This window comes from Natator depressus, chromosome 5 (genome assembly GCF_965152275.1).
Source record: "Natator depressus isolate rNatDep1 chromosome 5, rNatDep2.hap1, whole genome shotgun sequence".
NCBI classification, from domain to species: Eukaryota; Metazoa; Chordata; order Testudines; family Cheloniidae; genus Natator; species Natator depressus.
Genome location: NC_134238.1, coordinates 110,134,034 through 110,156,255, shown reverse-complemented (window position 1 = coordinate 110,156,255; position 22,222 = coordinate 110,134,034). Strand labels below are relative to the sequence as shown.

The 22,222-nt window shown below is 39.0% G+C and overlaps 1 protein-coding gene across 2 annotated transcripts in view; it reads left to right on the top strand.

Moving 5' to 3' along the window:
• SLC24A2 (solute carrier family 24 member 2) overlaps positions 1-22,222 on the top strand; it is a 170,276-nt gene that overhangs the window by 107,849 nt on the left and 40,205 nt on the right. The window contains exons 5-7 of one of the 2 annotated variants that reach the window (XM_074953454.1): positions 2,730-2,780; positions 17,844-17,942; positions 20,933-21,039. In XM_074953454.1, the coding sequence (XP_074809555.1) occupies positions 2,730-2,780; positions 17,844-17,942; positions 20,933-21,039 (257 nt within the window). The remainder of the gene's footprint in view (positions 1-2,729; positions 2,781-17,843; positions 17,943-20,932; positions 21,040-22,222) is intronic. The other variant, XM_074953455.1, reaches the window with a different exon arrangement.

The window sequence follows — 22,222 nt, the reverse complement described above, 5'->3', positions numbered from 1 at the left end:
CATGCATTCTTATTGTGTAAATGTCTTCTTTCCTTCTCTCTTATTTGTGTTAAGTTTGTCTTTTTTTCTTCTTCCTGTCTCTCTATGTGCCTCCTTTCAGTGGGGACAGCAGCAAACCCAGATCTAAACCTGATCCCTACTGTATCTCCTCTCGTGCCCTTCTAATGTGATTTTGCTTTCTGCTGCCTGGGTATTTGGGTCTACGTTCTTCACCCTTCCATTGTTGGAATCTCCTCTGTGTCTCATCTCTTTCCCAGCAGGTCCCCTGTCTTACACTAATGCCCTTCCACACAATTGTTTTGTCAGTTCCCCAACCCCTCTTGGGTAGATGCCTTCTTTCCCGCAGTGCTGTATTGCCTTCCTGTCCCCTACTCCATTTCCCCGCTCATATTGGACCCTTCTTTCCTGATTACTATATCCATCCCCTTATCAGCTCTCTTGTTCCCAAGCATCTGCTTCCGGGTCCAATTTCACTGCTCCTCTTTCCTTTAGGGCATCCTTTCACTCCTCTCTCTGTCAAGAACCTCCACTGGCTTCTCTCCCCAGTCTTCAGTACATCTGATCCCAGGGGAACTGGGACAGTCATCAGGGAGCACAAGTTTAAAAGAGGAAGAACTGTTAAAAGTTAATTTGAACCCTGTAGTTAAGATAACCAGAGTTCTAACTAAACAATATATCCAGTCCTGGGCTCCGTACTCAGGGAAAATCCACACTGAAATCAGTGGGAGTTTTGCTTGGGTAAGGAATTCAGGTGCTAAATCATCACCTGTATTTATTTAGGGTTAAAACCAGCATGTACAGACTAGAACTTCCTTTGTTATAGAAAGTTTTTTACAAAACTATATAAAATCCTTTCTTTAGTAGACTGCTGTCTTTGCTCTAAATGAGACTAACGATAACATTTATATACATGTATATGTGTGTGTGCCTATTTACATACTCATGGAGAAAAGAAGAGACTGTACAAATATGAATACATATTACATATGATCATTTTTGTTAATATGTTGATTATTCATGTAACACAATCTTTTACAATGAATAAGTGTACAGCACTTTAAAAATCATAGTGATAAAGAAAAGACTGTAGACTTTGTTTTTATGCCATATAGTTTTCCCTGTATCACATAAGTGGCCTCAGAAATGCTCATCTAACAGAATCAAGTGTTTGAAATTGTTAGTATAAACAAAGGATCTTTTTAAATACCAGATTTGCATATCATCACAATACCTTAGAATGAAAACTAAGTTCAAGATGTCTATTGAAATTTACCCAAGTGAAAACTCTTTGAATAGACCATGCAGTACATCAGCTCCAAACAATGGGCTAAGAACAAAATAATGAGCTAGCATTTTTATAATTAATTTCTTAAGTGCGTTCATGAATATGAGGAAAGAATAATTGATCTGAAAATCCCATCATCAACTTGTTAGATATCTATAAATCTTAAGATTGCTATTGCTGCTAAGTGTTGAATACTCAGAAGTGCAATTATTAAAGTTTTACATTAAAGGTAGAACTGAGTGAAATTGATGAAAAATGTCACATTTGTGCAAAATTTTTTTCCAGTACATTTTGCATGATTTTGAATCCCTCAAATATCATTTTACATAACATTTTGGAAGATTGTAAATTATTCATAATGAATCATGCAAAACTTGAAAGAAACAGCTTCACAGAAAAAAATGAACTTTAAAAAACTTCTGGATGAAGAGGAGGTGATGCCTCACAAAAGCCAAATTATCTAGCGGAATAAGCAAAGGCTTGAGTGTCAGGAGGAGTGTCCTCCTAAGTTCTAGTCTGTCTTCTGCCACTGACTGGTCTTAATAAATACTAAGTACCTGTATAGCACTTTACAAACATTATTTAAGTAGACGTCACAGAATCCCCTGGGATAGGTAAATATAAATTCTCTAGCTTTACCGATGATAAAACTAAGTCTAAGTTATGTATCCATGTTCAGACAGCAAGTCAGCAACAGAACCACCATTAGAACCTTTGTTTTTAGATTCCAAACCTGGAGACCCAGTCCCATTCATTAGGGCATACATTTTCAAAAAGTGACTGGTCATTTGGGATGTCTCAATTTTTGGGTGCCCAACTTGAAACACATTAAAAGAACTTGATTTTCAAAGGGCAGGTTCACAGCACTTCTGCAAATCAGGCCTCTTTAAGGTATCTAAAATAAATTAAGGTACCACAAATCACTTGTCGCTCTGAAAGTTAGGCTATGTCTTACACTAGCACTTTTGTCAGTAAAACTTTTGTCAGTCAGGGGTGTGAAAAAACACACCCCTGACCAATATAAGTTTCTCTGACAAAAGTACCGGTGTGGACAGCGCCGCTCATAGTGGTGATTTAATTATGCTGGCAGGAGAGCTCTCTCCCGCCAGCACAGAGCAGCTACACAGGACACCTTACAGCAGTGCAGGTGCAGCGGTACAGCTGTGCTGCTGTAAGGTCTCTAGTGTAGACATAGTCTTAGTCCTTAACTACAGTGCTTGTCCCCAAATCCCATCCAGTCAAGTCACTTAACTGTAGCAAGTGACTTCTGAAATTTGCAGTGAAAAAATTCACGGTTCACCATTTCAACAATCCATGTATGCCTATAATTCTGCAGAAATTTTACATAATCCCTCCGAACTTTATTAAGCACATGTGCAAATGTGTAGATTTCTTGAATGTCTGCTGGTTCCTTATCTTTATGTCTTTTACTGTGATGTTGTAGAGCTTGGATCATATGGAAAGCTAAAATATTATGACACAATGACTGAAGAAGGTAAGAAATATTTTAGAATTGTTTGTATTCGCTTTCTGTAAGTCTTTTTTAGTGCCTTTGGCGTGTTTGCTTTTTCTTTTTTTTCTTCTTCCTTCTTTTGGGGGATTATGTGTTTCCTCTTTGCATGATTTCACTGACAGTGTGATCTGTCATCATTCTTTTTCATATTTTTGTCATTTGCATTTGCAGTTTTGTTTCTTTCAGATAAAGACATACAACAGATAATGTTTTCACTAAAGTAAATAATACATATATACTAGTAAGTATATACTAATATATAATGTATACTTATATCTATATCTTTTATACTGTGGTTTTGACATAACACATTCAATAAGATATGTTCATTTATGGATGACCTAACCACAAAGTCTGAGAAGAATTATTTAATGACCTCAGCTTTCTGAATTATTCAACAGCTATGAGTTAACCTGATTTTTTAAAATGCCCTCCAGTTTTTCTGGCATAATTTTGAGGGCATAGTTAACTTCAACACAGATGTTAGCATTAGATCCCAATCCTGCCAACATTTATAAGTAGGAAGTACTTAGGGCCTATCCAATGCCCAGTGAAACCAGTGGGAGTCTTGCGATTAACTTAGAAGGTCAATGCTTATAGCCCTGACTCAGGAAAGCGTTTAGACACATGTTTAACTTTAATCTTATGTTTAAGTCTTAGTGCAGTCAATGTTTCCTTAATTGGGATGTTTCCCTCAGTTGAGGGGTAAATGTTTGCAGAATCAGAGACTATTGTCTAACTACCTGATTGCATCTGCCAAATGGGTGGTTACAGTAGCATTTGGACTTGTAATTAATGGCACATTCAAAGTCAAAGACGAGCTTGAGGCTGCGTAAAAATTGGCCATGTGTTCATATTCATTTCCAATGCTGCATATATGAGACAAATAGCTCAGGTTTTTTTGTTAAAATGAGATATTTTCAGTATCTAAAATCAAGCTGAATTTTAGGATTTTTGAAGAGAAGCCTTCAAAACTTTTTGTTTCTTGTATATGCGTTAGTTCCTCAGAGAAATAAAACAAGTAGCATCTTATACCCAAAGGCCTGCTCTTGCAAGTCAGTGAGTACTCTCAGTTTTCACAAGCTTCCCCTCCCATGCTGCAAGATGCTGGCCTCTTCCTTAGATGGGGCTGGCTGCCGACTCGCTTGGAAGACCATGAAAGTTGAAGCTTTGCCGCACTTTGCATGGTTGTCCAGCTGGTACGCTTAGGGCTAGTCTACAGCTGTGTCTCTCATGGGTGTGAAAAATCCACATCCCTGAGAGATGTAGTTAAACCAACTTAACCACCGATGTAGACAGTACTAGAATTCTTCTGTCTGCCTAGCGACTGCCTCTCAGAGAGGTGGATTACATTGAAGTGCTGCACCTACACATTTTAAGTGTAGACATAGCCTAATACAATGTGTTGTATGAATTCAAGCTGCTTTATTCCTATTTTGTCAGAATAGCATAGACTTCATATGAAATAAAATAATGTGCTACGTTAACCGAGTTACAAGCTGCCATTAGCAGCATAAGGATTTGCCCAACAGAATCAAAACGTTGTACCATCTAGTCTGATATCTTGCCTCTGTTGGTATCTCAGATGTACCTGAATGTGAAATAAGGAGAGAGGAATTTCATTTCCTACCTTGTGGCAGTCAACTTTATGGCCTGGAGCATAAGATCGGACTATCCTTATCTTGCATGACTATAAATGTTAGCTTATTAATGATCAGTACATTACCCGGCCATAGTATTTGACTTTCTGACAGCCCCTCTTCCCTGCCGCCTCCACCAGCGAATAAAATGCTTGAAAAAAGTTGCTGATTTCAAATATAAGTATACAGTGGAACTGTACTAATCAAAAGCTGTCACACAGCTCTATATAGCCTTTTTCAAATTAAAATATTTTGATTCAGAAATGCCACTGTGGTGCATCATGTCCCCATTCTCCTCTAGAGGCTGGGCTCTCTAATCAAACTACATCTCCCATGATGTACCATGGTCCACCTCTTGATGAGTAGACGCAGTGCATCATGTGAGATAAAGTCTAACTGTGGAGCCTGGCCCATAGAGAACTCCTGGGAGTTTCCATTTCCAGAATAATATATTTTGGGGGTTGATTTTTCTTTTCAGACTTTTGGATTTTTGGGTGTTTGGTTTTTCAACAAAAAATTGAGAACCCAATTTTTCATTGAAAAATAGGTTAGACAGAAACAGAAAAAGCATGGCACCCCGGGCTCATTACTGACCCAGAACAATCAAATAGCATTTGCTATTGAAAGCATAATTCTTCGCTTTAGGCTAGTAAGAATGCTGTATATATTTCTCTCAGAAAATGACTAAGCTACAATGCTTCATGAATTTATCACCTTCAGACTGATGTCGTGCTCTGTAACTGGTCCTAGGTAAGAAGTTAAAGAAGAAACTGTGGCCCCAGGCGGCATGTGAACCACCTGGGCCACGGGGGAAGAGCAGAAAGTAAGCAGGAGCCTCAGGACAGAGCTTGGGTGGGGCCACCCCTGGCTCTTTGGGGAGGCTCCACTTCCCCCGGCCTGCGATACCTGCCACCTATGACTATTACTAAATATGGCAGCTTGGTTCCTATGAAGGATGAGTCAAAGACAACCTATTATGCTTCACAATTTACGCTGCCTCCCCATTCAGGTTTCTGATTTACAAAGCCCTAAATGGAATCTGTCCATGTTCTCAAAGACTGCCTCTCCTTCCAAGACTTCCTATGGCCACTGTGATCATCTGTACTACACTTAGCAGAGCCTGGGTATATATTCAATGAAGCTGGAGGTCAAACCTTCTCAACAGCAGATTCAAGGCTCTGGAATATCCTCCCAAAGGATATTGAGAAAAATCCTTCCCTCTATATCTCCAGGTCATGCAGTAAAACCTACTTCTTCACTATACCATCACTCAAAGAAGCAGAAGAATATTAAACAATTCTTCTAAGCTTAATGGTACCTGATTCTTTTTGAACATTTAACTTCATTTGTAGAAGAATCAGGATAACTTAATTGTGACTGGGACATTCATAAGTCTCCTCTCCACCTTCATGAAGTTAGATACCATAACAGAAATTACCTAGCTTGTACTCTAGATAAACTGGGAAGGTAATATTTGTTCTATTGAGACCAAACTGCACGCATCTGTGTTATGCAGTGCTCCAACAGACAGAGCAAAAGAAAAATTCCACTGCCAACTATAGCTGCATGTTGTCAGAGTGATCTTATGTCATAGCCATAAAATATAGCATAGCATATGCTATGGATGCATAGCATCCGATGAAGTGAGCTGTAGCTCATGAAAGCTCATGCTCAAATAAACTGGTTAGTCTCTAAGGTGCCACAAGTACTCCTTTTCTTTTTTCTTTTTATAAATGGATATACATTCCCTCCCTCCTCTCACTCCTTCACACACACGCACACACACACACACACGCACACGTGATTAAATGGTCTGTCCATTTCAATATTAATCTTGTACTTTTGTATAAAAGAGAGTTCTGTTATCTCTTTATCTGGAAGAACTTTCCCATTTTTAATGTCGTGACAACTGATCCACACTGATGCTTCTATGCTGCACAGGAATGCATTGATCTTCCTTTGTAATGTTATATGGGAATATATACATTTCAAAGTGTTGTGCAAGTTACATGGACCATCACATATCAACTACATTGAGGCAGCAGTGAAACTATTAAGTCACTTCCTATCCTTCCTTTTTAGTATTTTTTCTTCAAGCTGGAAGGAAAAGTAATATGGATGAATCCTGGCTATTGTCTAGACTGGTCATATCTGAATGGTAATACTAGAAGAGCAGAGCAATTTAAATACTTTCCTCAGGTACCAGTTCAGAAAAACTGTGCCCTCAGTTACATCCATCTAACCCAACTGATTTCAATGAAGGCAGAAATTTTGGGGACCAGTGAAGATCAGCAGGCAAGAACCCAAATCTAATATTATATCTGAAACCACAACTTCTGCATGGCTACTCAATGTGCTATTGTCTCATTGCTGTGCCATTGCTATGATCCTTTAAAAATTAGAAGATAATTTTGTAAAGATTATTTTAACATTTAAACTCCACTAGCCTTTAGTAATTTTCATGACATCTGGCAGAGCATATTCCTGCCTTTTTCTTCCTCATGATCCCATTTCCAGATCCAGAGAGCATATCTACACTTGATAGCGATTCTGTTTCCTAACTAGGTAGCAGAATATGACAGGGAGTCTTGCCCAGAATATCTGATTCCCCTCTCTTATGTCTCTCTTACATCTAAGGCTATGTCTACACTACAGATGTCTGTCAGCATAGTTATGGTAGTCAGGGATGTAAATAGGTGTAATCCCTGACTGTCATCTCTTTGCCAGCAGAAGCTCCTTGTGTAGACATATTCAGACTGGCAAAACTGTACTTATTTTATTTGTGGGTGTGGTTTACTATACCAGTAAACAGCGCAGATTTGCTGGGATTGCTGCAGTCACACTCGGAGTGCTTTGCTGGTATCGTAAACCAGTATTCCTATATCAGTAAAATATTTCTAGTATAGACATAGCCTGACGTATCACCAGTATTCTTCATAATCTCACATGAACCAGAGCCTGGAGTCTCAAGTTCATTTTCAAATCTACACCCAGGGACCAGAAAGAAATCATACTGAAGTGCCCAAACCCATTGACTAGAACTGAACTATACTGTATTTTATTCATTTATCATTTCACTTCTTCAGAGTGGCTTGTACCCAGATGGAAGGTCCATTTAAAACTGGTCTCTTCGCTGAGATATGAACAGCGTCATTGAAAGTACAATTCTAGGCTTTTCAGATTCCATTTCACCACAGTTGTTTAGAAATGACACAAGCAATTAGCAGCAAAATCTATAGAATCAGTACAAAATAGCCCAAAAGCTAGAGTGGCCACTTTGCCTTAATGGGAGTGGATTCTGAATGGTAACAACCAGCGGTTACTGCTCTAGTGGCCTTACAAATTCAGACTGTTTAGCACTTACCCCTTTCTGCTGTTGCTCACAGTAAGTAGGCTATTGCTATGTAATGTTTGTAGTGAGAGTGAATAAATGAAGTTGTTTCTAGAATGCTCCCAGCTCTGCAGCAGAGTAGCTAGTTCTCTACTTTTGTCTGTCTCCCTTTTACATCAAATATATACCACAATTACTGTGGTATTTTCAGGGCTGAAAATGTCAACTCATCATAAGATCTCAGCTTTAAAGTCTACTTTCTGGCTCCTCCACCTGCCCTGCTGAGTCTCCAGCTTTGGATAGCATGGGAATAGCCAGGACTGACTGCTGTGATCTGGTTGCTGACTGGTTTTTATCCCACTCCTCCATCAGGCACCCAGAAGCTACTAGGGGAGGAGCCCAGAGAAGAGCTGATCAGAAAATGGGGGTGGGGGCGGTTCTGTGCCAAATGTAGATGAAAACCACAGATGTTTAGTTTGAATCGCAATTGTCCATGAAAATTTCATCTTTCCATTGAAAAACCCAAAACTGCTGCAAACTGAAATTTTCAACCAAAACTGAAGGAAAATGGCTTTCTGATGGGAAAAAATTGAGGTTTTTTTGAGGACAGTAAATACTTTCTGCAAACACTTTCATTGAGTAGAAAAACCCCGTTTTCTAGTGAACAAATGCTTGGATGGAAAACTTTTGACCAGGCCTTGGGATGAGTAGCCAGCTGGGGAAGGGAGAGAGGGGAGGGAGCTGCAGGTATAACAACAGCAATTGCTAAGGCAGGAGCCTCATTGAAGGGGTACACTGAAGGGAGGAGGAACTGAAAGGGAGCGCCTGGAGGTGTGTGCAGTAATGAATTTCAGGGAGAAATAGAATTGATGGTTAAGAACAGCTGAGGAAAGAAAAGTAATGTGTTGGAAGGAGTGGGAAAATTTATGAGGGAAAAGAGAGAATTGATATACTTGTGTGGGAGGATTTATATGTCCATAATCAGGATACATGGCGGATTTGAGGAGGAACTGATGATTTTTGGAAGTACGTGTACTGTTTGCCTACTTCAGAACTTTAAAATTTGCATGATATTTGCATTTTGTGACAGGGTCAGGCCAGATGGCTACAAAAGAGTGGTCGAAGGTAGATACATTAATTCCAGGTTAAGCAGGTCCCCTTTCCCTGGGTAAAATAACAGGGACTATTCCAAAACACTAAGGAACTTTCTAGAACTAATTCAGGCAGGCAGGCTAATTAGGACACCTGTAGCCAATTGGGAAGCTGCTAGAATTAATTAAGGCTAATCAGGACACCTGGTTTAAAAAGGCTCTCACTCCAGTTAGTGAGGTGCATGCAAGGAGCTGAGAATGAGAGGGTGTGCTGCTGGAGGACTGAGGAGTACAAACGCTATCTGGCATCAGGAGGAAGGTCCTGTGGAGAGGATACAGAAGGTGTTGGGAGGAGGCCATGGGGAAGTATCCCAGGGAGTTGTAGCTGTCACACAGGTGTAACACAAAACACTATAGACAGCTGTGATCCACAGGGCCCTGGCCTGGAACCTGGAGTAGAGGGCGGGCCTGGGTTCCCCCTATCCCCTCAACTCCCTATTGGATACAGGAGGAGTTGACTTGGATTGTGGGTTCCACCAGAGGGGAAGGTCCCTGGCCTGTCCCCCGACCCACGAGGTGGACCAGCAGAGACCATGGGGATTGTTCTCCTTTCTTTTCCCCATGCTGGCCAGTGATGAGGTTATCTGAGTGAATGGCTGATTTGAGCCATGAAAGTGGCCAAACTGAGGGCTACTGTGAATCTCTGAGGCGAGCAAAACCCGCCAATAAGCACAGGACCCACCAAGGTAGAGGAGGAACTTTGTCACAATTTGTAAACATTTTGAAAGCTTTTCCAAGGCTTTTTGTTGCACTAATGTAGACAAGTTCGGTTGTCATTAGGCTCCACTCAAGATGGATTACTAACACATTTTTAATATGTTGTCATAGCTTCTGTACAGTTAATTAAGGATATGGGCTTCTGGAGAAAGTCTTTTCCTTGCTGGAAGAGAAATGAGTGGACAAAGAACCAGCATATGGCAGTACTTTTTATTCACATTATGTATGTAATTCTGATCTCCTTGAACAAAGATGAAGAATAGACACAGTGCCTCACGAGGTGTGTCTCAATGTGTTTTAACCAACACCCCAAAGAGTTTGTCCAGATTGGGATTTGTTTGAAACATGTTTGCTGCTCATGGTCAGCCCAGGCCTAGACGAGACAATGACCAACTAATACATTTTTAAATGTGGATCTTTCTATCTATGCTAGGTGGAAAGTCATGTTCAAATTTCTTAGTTAAAATGTGTGTGTGTGTGTGTGTGTGTGTGTGTTTACAAAGCTGATTTGTTTTCTCAGTCTAGATAAACCCAGTAAACTCTTTACAACTGAAGATGCCAGCTCAACCAGGTGTCCAGTCAAAGCTAGCATCCAGATGCAATTAGCTTGTATGAGATTGTCTAGCTAACAAATATTATAAACTATTTTGCTTGAAAGAAGCTTTTGCTTGACATAAATTGGTGGCTAATTTGTTTAAATACACCACCCAATTTCCTTCAGTGGCTCATTAACCCAACCCACTCAGCTATGGTATTTACATTTAAGCCTTTTGCAGAAAATCTCATCTTAGATATTTGTTTCAATAAAGTTACTTATTTCATTTCTTATTATGGGCTGAGGGTTGAAGAGGTTGGTGGGATTTTTTTAATTTTAAAATATTTATTAAATATACCATTTGAAAAAATGCTACAATTGCTACGTTCATTACCCTCTGATTTTTCTTAAGTCTTGCAGTTATAAAGTATAAATACATGAGACAACTTATTCCTATAAATATGCTATGAAGAAAGGAGGTAACTGCTACATATTACCATACATATGTTGCATGTAGTGTGTTATTGGTATTAAAAGAACCTAGAAAGCACCCTTTATGGATTGGCATAATGCAATTTCCATCCCAAAGCTTCATCTACTGTAGGTAATACAGATATATCATCTGAGACCATACTATACATTTTCTACCAATAAAGAAAGTAAGGAGTTCTTAGTTTGGTTTCTCTGTAGCAACATTTAATACTGACGAGACCCTCTGATTCCCTTTAGCTTTCCAAAGAGATCTGTCATCATTGTTTCTGCATAACTTCCCAAAAAACCCAAACAGGAGATAGTGTTCTAGAAACTTAATTTAGATCAAAGTATGGTATTTTAGAGCTTTCCATCTGGATTTTTCAAAAAATAGAATCTCCACTTGCTATATTTTACATAACACCTCCTTTTGTCGTCCTTTTTTTTTTTTCTTTCGCCTGAGCCTTATATCGGTTAGTGCACTAAATAAAACACAGCAGCATGTGGCTTATCACATTGCAGGATTCCTTTTGTAACTCCACTCCCTCGTATAGCTTTCGCTGTAAAGTTGTGAGCCTGTGAGTAGATTTTTGGGGAGTGTTCTATTGGCACCCAAACCCTGATAGAAGCTGTGTACCTTCAGCTCTTGCTGAATTCAGAGGAAGGTGAGAGAGATTAACAACTCAAATGGTTTGCAACAAATCCAAATTCATTTTAAATTCCAAAGCTGTCAGGAAGGTACCTGCTTTGTAAGTAGCTTTTTGTGTATCACACTCTTTTTTCTAGGCATTAACCCTATTTGTGTTTTGTTTTGCTTTGTTTTTTGAATCAGAAAATATGGTTTCTGGGTTTTGGTCTTTCTGGTTCACTTTGCCAGCTCACTTATGGCTCATTGAAGAAACATTTTTTCACTATATACAATAGGTATCTATTTAAGATGTTGTAGAACAGATTTTGTAGAACTGTTCCAGATTTAGCTTACCAATTTTGAGGCCAGTGTGACTTTTGGTATATTTTAGAGGTGTGCTACAATTGGACTTACAAAAGAAACTCAGTTACAATTGCAACTATTGGTTTAGATTCAACTAATGTAAGGATTCCAGCACACCTTGATCATGATTGTAATAATTAAATAAATATTTGGTGATGGTGGAGGCTTTCTAATAAGGCATAGGATATAAATTAACAAATTAGTCAAAACAATCCTCAGTAGCAAACACATACACTTGTTACCTTTGGGAGTCAATGCAGGTTTAGTGATATCTGTAGTGAACCTTTGGAAGAGTCCTGTAGAAGACATATGTTTTATAAGTTCTTTGAACCAAGATTCACGGGCTAGATAGGCAAATAGTGTACTGACTACAAAACTGGACAATATATTTTCCCTCTAATTGGCCAGTAGCAGGTGTCTAAAGTATATTCCAAGCTTTTTATGATTCCGGGGTGACAGTGACCCACTCCCATGAAAGAACAGTAAGGTCTGTAGGACTGTTTGTCTCTGTGAAGAATGTTGCACTACATGACTGAACAAATCTTTGTGCAGTGTGCAATGATAATCACCCCAAAGTTTGTGCATATCTGGAAGAGAGGAGGTACCATAAGTTTTCAAAAGTGGAGGTCTGTGATTAGCAGGGTCCCATACAAACACTTGCTGTAAGTCTGAACATTCTTGGTGAAACCTGAGCTCCATTAAAGTCAATGGGAATTTTCCCATTGACTTTAGTAGAGAAAATATTTCACCCCCTTTGCCAGAAGAGTGAAAAGATCAAAGTTTCAAGAGATATAGCATAGGAGTAAAAGAAAGAGAAATACTGCAAAGCAGAGCTCAGAGACTTTAGTCAGTAATTACATTCTATCATAAGGCATAAACACAAATGGACAAAGTTAAAGTTGTATGGACAACCTGAACTTTGTCATTTCCTGACTTTGAGTCCTTATCTGCAGACTTAGCACTGCATATATGCAGCTTTTTGCATTTTATCAGAGGTTAATGGAGAACAAGGAAGTTGAAAGGTAAATAAATGGTACATTTATTGATTTTTTTAAAAAAAACAGAATTCATCAAAATGGATATTGCTTTATGTATCATCAAAACAGCCATTCGAAAGCCAAATATATTGATTGTACATCTTAATGCATCTTAATGCAAACTCTTAATGCAAACTCAGTCTGACCTGTCTCACTAATGGCTCTCTTAACCCAGTTACACTGTACTCAGTCCTGGGCTTCTCCTGATCACAGATGGAAATTAGCAACAGAATGCCTGTTCTGCTTTTTCTCTTTTTACAATAATTTTACCAAGTAAGTCTTGAATGGATCTGTAGTTCTGTATGGACCTTTGATCTAAATGAATTGCTTCACATGCTTCGCTAGCCCAGCCATCCTTTTGATTGACTTCAGCACCTCACTGAATCAGTTCTCTTGCCCTCCAACAGCGAGTTTACTCAAAATGTCCAGAGCAATGGCGCTCAAGCAGGTGGCTTTTCTGCCTAGCTTAGAATGCGGGTCTTTTTTCATGTATGAATAGGTCCTAACATGGATGGCAATTACTTTGTTTTTTAAAGATACAGAAACTGAAACACAACCACTCAGAAAACACACAGATGGAAGGGTCGAATCTACATTTACTCTGTGATAGCAAACTAAGAGGAGATAGAATTTCTTTCTGATATACTCATTACATATACATTTGTATATTGTGGGCCTGAACCTGGGCACCTCCTAAGAGATGGGGAGCATGCACAATCTCCATTGACTCCTTGCAGGACTGGGCGGTGTATGATGTGTAATTATTTTGGGGACTTTCTGAAGTCACTGGGAGTTTTTTGCTCACAAGGAATGAAGAGTTGGGCCCTTTGTTTAATGAACTAGTACTCTTCAGCTGTTAAAAGTTGAGAGTCATTGGTCTACACTAAAAAGGAATGCGGAAAAAATGTGTGTCCTGTCCCTTTTTGTTCTTCAGAATGAATTCTAATTACAGTACTAAGGCACCAAGTGGTCACTGAGTTTTACATATTTTTAGAAAGAATGCAGGCATCACCTAGTAGGGGAATTGTATTTTTAGTCACTCATCTTCTGTCTCTCACACACGCATGCACATGCACACTCCTGCACATTTCAGCCCTTCTTTAATTTTCTGTTTAAAGAAGAAAAGCGTACATCATCATAACTACTCAGATCCACAGCACTCTGCTGCTAAAGGGGCGCATCTGGCAAGAAGGTGCCATGGGAAAATCATGTATGTCCCTAAGACGGGATCTGAATAGAATTGTATAGCACCCAAAGTGAAATAAAGCATGAGTTACCCCTCAGTGCTTAGGTATTATTTATTTGTATTACAGTAGCACCTGGAGACTCCAAGCCCATTGTGCTAGGTGCTATACAAACTACAAGACCTAAGTAATCTAAGAGTTTGTCTACATGGGAAGTTATTCTGGAAAAGATATTCCTGATTAACACCATATGTGGTTGCTCTTATTCTGGAATTCCACTGATTAGGATAATTCAGAATAAGGTGCTTTAATTCTGAAATAAGACATCTATATGTGGTGTTAATTGGGAACAGTTAATCCATTTTAAATTCACACACTATCTTACTCTGGATTAATTTTCATATGTAGGCAAGCCCTAACTACATTATAATCAATGTAGAGCACTGCTTAGAACTTCTTTCCCCTCTTCCTCCTTCCTTTTATCTCCCTTCCCATCCTATTCAACATCCCTCACCCCATGAAAAAAGCCTAAGAAAGTAGATGAACCCTGCAGCTTTTCTTGTAGGTCATTAGATCTGGATTATATTAACCCAAAGGGTGAGAAATAATTTCTAGGGCACCTGCACTTCCCAAGGGTCTATGAACTCAAGCATTTTGGCTGATCTCAGCTGTCATAGTATTTTACGAGGGAAGGAGCAGTGTCTTAGATAATTAGTCCCACAGCACCTAGCTCTTTATAGAGCAAAACCCATACCTTAAACTCCCCCAGAAATAATTTGGTGGTCAATGCAAATCATGGAGCATAGGTGTAATACAAGCCCCATTTAGAGTGTACTGCACTAATCCAGACTTAAAGTGACAAAGGCATGGTTAACTGTGACAAAATCCAGATGTGAAATGAAAAGTTTTAAGTTTTAAGCATTTTGCCAAGGGCAAATTATTAGAAACACTCTGGCTCAGTCAGGATTCCTTGTTGGGGCTCTGTCTCCCTGTGAAAGGGTGCATCATGCACTCCTCCTGTGCCCAGCAAACTTCCCAGACTGGTGTTGGGGGAGGCATTGCCCCATCTTCCTCCCACCCGTCCTCAGTGCACAGGTGTTCATCTGGGATAGTGTCTCTGCTATGTATTTGCTGGCTGGCCCCTCCACAAAGGCCTAACTCTTCCCCACCCCTTGGGCACCAATGCGAGGCCAGTCACATTGTGGCCCCAAGGGTGGAGAAGGAGGAGGTAGAGTGATATAATGGTCATAACTAGGATTTCTGGGCAAAAAGTAAGAAAGATAACATTTTCTTTTAATGTTAAGAAGCACTTCCTTGAAGTGATCTCTGGATGTAGAATGATTTTGCAAAGGAAGTGATGGATACTTCATCTCTTTGGGCATTTAAAAATAGGTTACAAAATGTATTGGAGAGAAAAACCCAGCACTGGGAGAAAGATTGGCCTGGTCTACAGCAGAAAGTTGCACTGGTTTAATTTAAATTGTTTTTTAAACTGATATCAAACGAGTTCAAAAGTGTGGACAGCTTTAGTTCAGTTTAAGAGTGACTTAGTTCGGTTTGGTTTAAATCCATTCCTAACTGACAGAAACTAAACCACACAAGGCCATTCTTGCACTGAAATAAGAGCCTCTATGCAGATGTTTGCCCTGGTTTAACTAAACTGGTTTAAAATCACACTTTAAATTAAACCAATTCAGCCTTCTCACATAGCTAGGCCTATGGACTAGATCAGCAGTGTCCAATATGTTCGCCACTAGCCACATGAGGCTAATAGGCTATTGATTTGTGGCTAATGCATGTGGCTTTTTTAGAATGTGGCGTAATGTGGCTTTTTTATAATGTGGCTAATAAGAAAAATTTAAAACCACAAGTGTGGCTAGCAGTGTGGCTAGCATCGAATTTCCATTGGATACCGCTGGACTAGATGATAGTCTAATAGGCTTTTTCCATCACCAATTTCTATGATTCTTGCTGAAGGAACTATCATAAAATAGCATGAACATCAGCAGGGATGCTGGGTCTTAGAACACAAGTTAAAATGCCAGTGAAGAATAAATGTTCCACACAAAATACAAGCTGAGACTTTTTAAAAAGACTCTTTCTTTCATTTACCCGTGCTCCCAAGAATATAATAACACACCTGGGACATTATGGGCCAGATCTTGAAAAATGCTTATGCATCCATCTTGGACACTGTGACCCACAATCCATATGTGCAAACTGCCATGTCTGTGTGAGTGCAAGCACACAATCCTCCACAACTTCTGTGCACACCATGATTTTCACTCAAGTCAGGCACGCACAAAATTGTACACACACTTAAGATAACTCCTGTGTTGTAAATAGAAATACTTGACCTTTTCGGCATTACATTATAAAATAATTGGTGTGACTGTTCTCTCCTTTTTTCTTTTCCTTTCCCTCTTCAATTCATCTCACACTGCAGGCTCTTCCCTTTCTCTGTCCTTTTTTCTTTATTCAACTTTCTGTCTCTTCTTCCTCTATCGCTTTGAATGATATTCTCTGGCATTGACCCTGCACAATGAAGACCCTGCACTCTTACTTTTCACTGCTGCTCTGTTCTGCAGATGATTCTGTTTCACCTTGTGCACAATATAACTAAGAATTTCAAAATCCCCAATATACATTTTTTTTTAGCAACTGAAAAAGAAACTGCCTATGATATTCCCTACTGTTCTTCTGGCTGAACACGTTACTTTACAGTGAGATGTTTTTGGAATAATACGTGCAACTGAAAGGGCAAAGCGCATGAATTTTTATAAGGTTCTTTTATTATTTTTTCCCACCAGGTGGATTGTGGTTGACCATTTATTCCATTCCCACATAAATGATTATCGCTGGCCTCTTGGCACATTAATTATTCTGTTATGGTATCCAGCTTTCAAAACATTCCCAATTCTTTTTTTTTTTTTTTTTGGACGGGGAAAGCAGAGGCGGTATTTATTTTATTTTCGAGCTCTGATTCATTTGTCCATTTTATGTAAACAGCAATAGAATATGATTTTATTATAATTATGACTTACATTTGGAAGTGGTGACATTGTAATGTAAATCAAAGTCTGTTTATGCATGGCTTCTCTTTACTTTCTGTAGTTAATCGGCAGAATGTGTCCTTTGGGTCGCATTGCTTGATTTTAATGAAATACCTTTTTGTCCTAAACCATGCAAGTCTTTGCGCCCCCAAAATTCCAAATGATTTCAGTGGGAGTTTAGGGAGAGCAAGAATTGTAGGCTAGGATTTTCATGTCATATGGTTGTTTTGAATTAAGCCTGCATTCTACCTAATCAGTAGTATTTACAATGAGGGAGGAAAGGGAGTGAAGAGAGAAATCATAAAGACATATATTAGGATAAAAACATACAAGGATCATAAACTATGATACCACAGGGCATAAACCAACCATTGCAAGACATGCAGAGAGCTACTGTATAGATTGGAGAGAAGAATGTAGCACTAACTGCCAGGGGTTGGGAATAAAATTAGCCTGTGGGAAGCTATTTAGAAATTATTTAGAAATTGTTCATTATGGGGATTCTTATGAGTTTTTCAGAAGTATCTGGTATTGGTCACTACTAGGGACAAAATATTGGACTAGAGGGACCAGAGATCTCATCTATTATGGCAATTCTTATGTTCCTATAGCAAACCAGAAATTGTGTTTTTTATTTACAGCATTTTAATTTATTTGCTATTCATCTTTAATTTTTTATACTAGCACTTTTGTTATGCAAACTTGGTTGACTGCATCACCAGAAAAATAATATTTTTTTTATTCTCTTTGAGTTTTAGGGAATGAACAAACACCTTTTAAAATTCTTAACTCTTAACAATGAGTTAACTATCTATTTGGGATGGATAGAAATTAATTCTTGATTTTGATTTATAGAGCAAAAGCTGGAAGCTATTACAGAGAAATGTAGCATCTCAGAATGGCTGCACTTGAACAATGACGATGTTTTCTTTTAGGAAAGTTCAAAGAGAAGGCCTCAATTCTCCATAAGATTGCCAAAAAGAAGTGCCAGGTGGAAGACAGTGAAAGACGGAACGGGGCTGCTAATCATGCTGGTAAGTATAGGAGTACAGAATTATTTCTTATTGTTTGGGGTATATTTGCTATGTGTTACTTTACTTACCCAAGAAAATAAATAAACCGACATTTTTTCAGACTTGAGTGCCTGAAGTTAGCCCTCTAAATCCATATCTGGACTCCCAAATGGGAACCTGATTTTCAGAGATGCGTAGCACCTGCAATTCCAAATGGGTTGGACTGGTATAATTGAGTGAAAAATTTGGCTCACAGTTTGCCCAATGAACTATTTCATACAGTGGGTCAGATTCAAGCTATTCAAGTGTAAATGCAGAATAACTCCAACGACATTACAAGATTTACTCTGGATTTTTGGCCCAGTCATTTCTGATAGGCCATTAGAGTCAGTCATGTGAGCCAAACAGGGCTAAATTTTCCTCTCTCATCCATGTATTCTATTCTGACTCCCTAAAGAATTGTGCATGAAATCCCCATAGACATGAATGAGAGTTCTGTGCATGAGGAGGAAGCAGAATAAAACATCCAGAGAGCTGTTGTGCAAGGTTGGAGAGAAGAATGTAGCACTAATTTTGGAAATGTGCTAAAATAAGATTGATAGAAACATGGAGACAAATTCAGTCCTCAGTTATGTCCCTGGAACCCCATTGACTTCACTGATGTTTGGCAGGTGTAAGTGAGGGCCAAATTTTGACAATGATGCTTTATTTATTTATAGCATTACCAGGCCATTTAAGTCTGGTACTGGGTTCTCTCTGTATGTGGAGAATACTCACTGAGATCCACCAGGTGTGCAGTTTAGACACTTACTTACATTTTTCATATACCTGAAATAAATGTGCATTTTATGTGGGACATGTAGCTCTACACTTCCCAGGAGAAGAGAAGAGAATATTGGATTTGAGATCTACCGTGTGGATCTAAGAGCAAAATTTTGCCCTCAGAGAGGTATTATGATTGTTGCTGAGAGCGATTTGATCCGTCAGAGGCAAATCCTGCCTATCTTGCATTGGCACGCAAACCTTGATAGTAATGGTTCTGTTGTGCAAGGGGGAGATTGCAATGAGGGTTCCTAGTAGCCTGCTGCAGAGAACTGCTGCAAGGGAACTTTCTTATGTGGAAAGTATTGGGGCTGGGCCACAGGAGGAGCAGGCTTGTGGTCGGTAGGTTTGCACACACTGCTGATCCACTATTCCAAAAGGTTCGTGGACTAGTTGTATAGTGGGCTACTGTTACCTGCAGTCTGCAATGGCAGCCGCAGAGTTGCTGCACAGCTTCTTCATATCCGGACTATGAATTGGAAAAAATCCATCCTTCCCAGCCCTGTGTATACCCACTACACAAACCCCATTTACTCTGTTTTTCACAAAGAATATTCAGCTCAAAACTTGTACGTTGTTAAAACAACAACAACAACTTAAGTCACCTTCTCGTTTCTTTTAGCCACTGCTTTACCACTTAATGTTCATTGCAGTGGGAAAAAAATACAAAAAATGATCAAATGTATCTGGTAAAAATGGAATCAGTTTGACACTTCCATGACCTCACTCTACATCTAGATGCACTTTGACACTGAGTCAAGCAATTGGATGGAATACTCTGTTAATATAGCATAATGCTGAGGAAAATACCCCGCAAGCAGTTAAATAATCACAGATATACTGCACTCTGCACTGCTGCTGTGATCTCAGATTTTAATTCAGGAAGAATCTGAGTGCAGCAGTAATGCAGCCACACAGCTATATTTACTTCTTTGCACAGCAACATCAGATAAAATACATCTTATTGTGTCAGCTGTTGTTAGAGGCACTTCCTCATGACTTCTGATTGTTCAAGCATTTCTGGCCATTACCATCTTTATCTAATAATAACAGCTGAAATTTTGACATGCCTATTGTTTAGAAGATTCCTTGGATGATCATGGGGAAAGGAATTGCATTACACAAAAATAGGGTCAGATCCTGCAGTCCCTACTCTCTCCCATTTACCTCACCATGAACAACTGCAGGATCAGGCCTTTACTTTGTAGCAGTATTGAAAGCATTGTTTTGTATCTTTATTTTTTCCATTTTTAGTGCAAATAAAAAGGATATGAATATCCGATGATAAAAGTGAATAGTTCTTAAGATAGGAATTGCCACTCCAGAAACAATATTTAGAAATTGAGCCATGGTCTCCATATTTTGAAAAGTTATTTCTTATTTTATCCTCCGAGCAAAATTATGACCCATTGAGGAGATGACGGTTTTGCCAAAAGCCCACTGATCTAGCCCTTGTGTCATCACAGTTGCTGACCAGCCCAAGGTTTACCTTTGAAGCTCTTGGTAGTCTAGTAACATTTTACCATCCATCATTAGCTATTATTCAGAAGACAAATATATTTCAAAAACCACATAACAGTCACAAAATCTGCGACTTTCATGATAGCTGTGACAAAACTCCAGCTTTCTTAACAACAGATGGACAAAGTTCATTAGTTAAGTTTCTGCATCTGTTTATGAGTTTATCCATCCGTCTATCTGCCAGTGCAGCATCCTACATTTTGTTACTTGCTGATAAAATGGTTTAGTGTCAGTTTTGACTCAAAAGTGTCAGACTTCCCATGGGTTTAGTAAGATTTTTGCATAAGTAAAGGAGTCCTTAAGTTGCAATTAAGAACGTAAACATTAAAAAGAACATTTCTAAAACGCAATCAGTTTTTTAATAGATCCTGCAATCCTTATTCAGGCAAAGCTCCCAAAGGTCAAAATCTGTCTCTAAATTACATCTACTGCTTCCATGGGTTTGCACCAGTGTAACAAGGCCAGAATTTCTCTCTCGTCTTTATTTTTTATATATGTGACTGTGTGTGTGTGTGTGTGTGTGTGTGTGTGTGTGTGTATATAAAGGTAAACAGTTCACTAGTAACACTTGATAATTCAAATAGACTGAAATGTAAGTGCAGCGTCACTAACAGATTTGTTATCTGTTTCTTTGTTCTGTTTTTTTCCATTTATGGATGATGTTACAGAAAAAATTGAACTCCCAAATACTGCAAAAGTGGAAGTTGAAGTAACACCACCAAATGATGGTTCAGGACCAGTGCAAAATGGAAACATTGTCCATGGAATTGAAGAGGTTACTGTCTTTTATTTTCTTTCTTTCTCTTTACCCTATAAACATATTCCTGCCTGTTTTTACTATTTTGGAAAGCTAGTGAGTTGGTTTTTACCAAATAGGATCTTACTGTTTCATGCTCTTAGACCTGAACCTACAGCTCAAGGCACTATGGAGAGAGAAAACCCCGTAAAAAGCAATTCTTGGCACTGAAGTTCATACCATGGTTTACTTTAAGTTTAAAAAGAACAGGAGTACTTGTGGCACCTTAGAGGACAAACAAATTTATTAGACCTTTAGCTTTCGTGAGCTACAGCTCACTTCATCAGATGCGTAGAATGGAACATATAGATAGATAAGTTGGAAGTTACCATACAAACTGTGAGAGGCTAATTAGTTAAGATGAGCTATTATCAGCAGGAGAAAAAAAACTTTTGAAGGTTTCCGGTATAGGGTGGTGTTTATGTGACCATCGCTTATTAGCACAGTAGTGTCCAGGAAATGAACTGCTTCTGTGGATTGGTCTAGGCTGAGGTTGATGGTAGGATGGAAATTGTTGAAATCATGGTGGAAATCACGCCATCAGGGGCTCGTTCACCTGCACATCTACCAATGTGATATACGCCATCATGTGCCAGCAATGCCCCTCTGCCATGTACATTGGCCAAACCGGACAGTCTCTCGGCAAAAGAATAAATGGACACAAATCTGACATCAGGAATCATAACATTCAAAAACCGGTAGGAGAATACTTCAACCTCTGTGGCCACTCAGTAAAAGATTTAAGGGTGGCAATTTTGCAACAGAAAAGCTTCAAAAACAGACTCCAAAGAGAAACTGCTGAGCTTGAATTAATATGCAAACTAGATACCTTTAACTTGGGTTTGACTAGAGACTGGGAGTGGCTGGGTCATTACACATATTGAATCTATTTCCCCAAGTTAAGTATCCTCACACCTTCTTGTCAACTGTCTAAATGGGCCATCTTGATTATCACTACAAAAGTTTTTTTTCTCCTACTGATAATAGCTCATCTTAACTAATTAGCCTCTCACAGTTTGTATGAAGAAAAGGAGTACCTGTGGCACCTTAGAGACTAACAAATTTATTTGAACATAAGCTTTCGTGAGCTACAGCTCACTTCATCGGATGCTCACGAAAGCTTATGCTCAAATAAATTTGTTAGTCTCTAAGGTGCCACAAG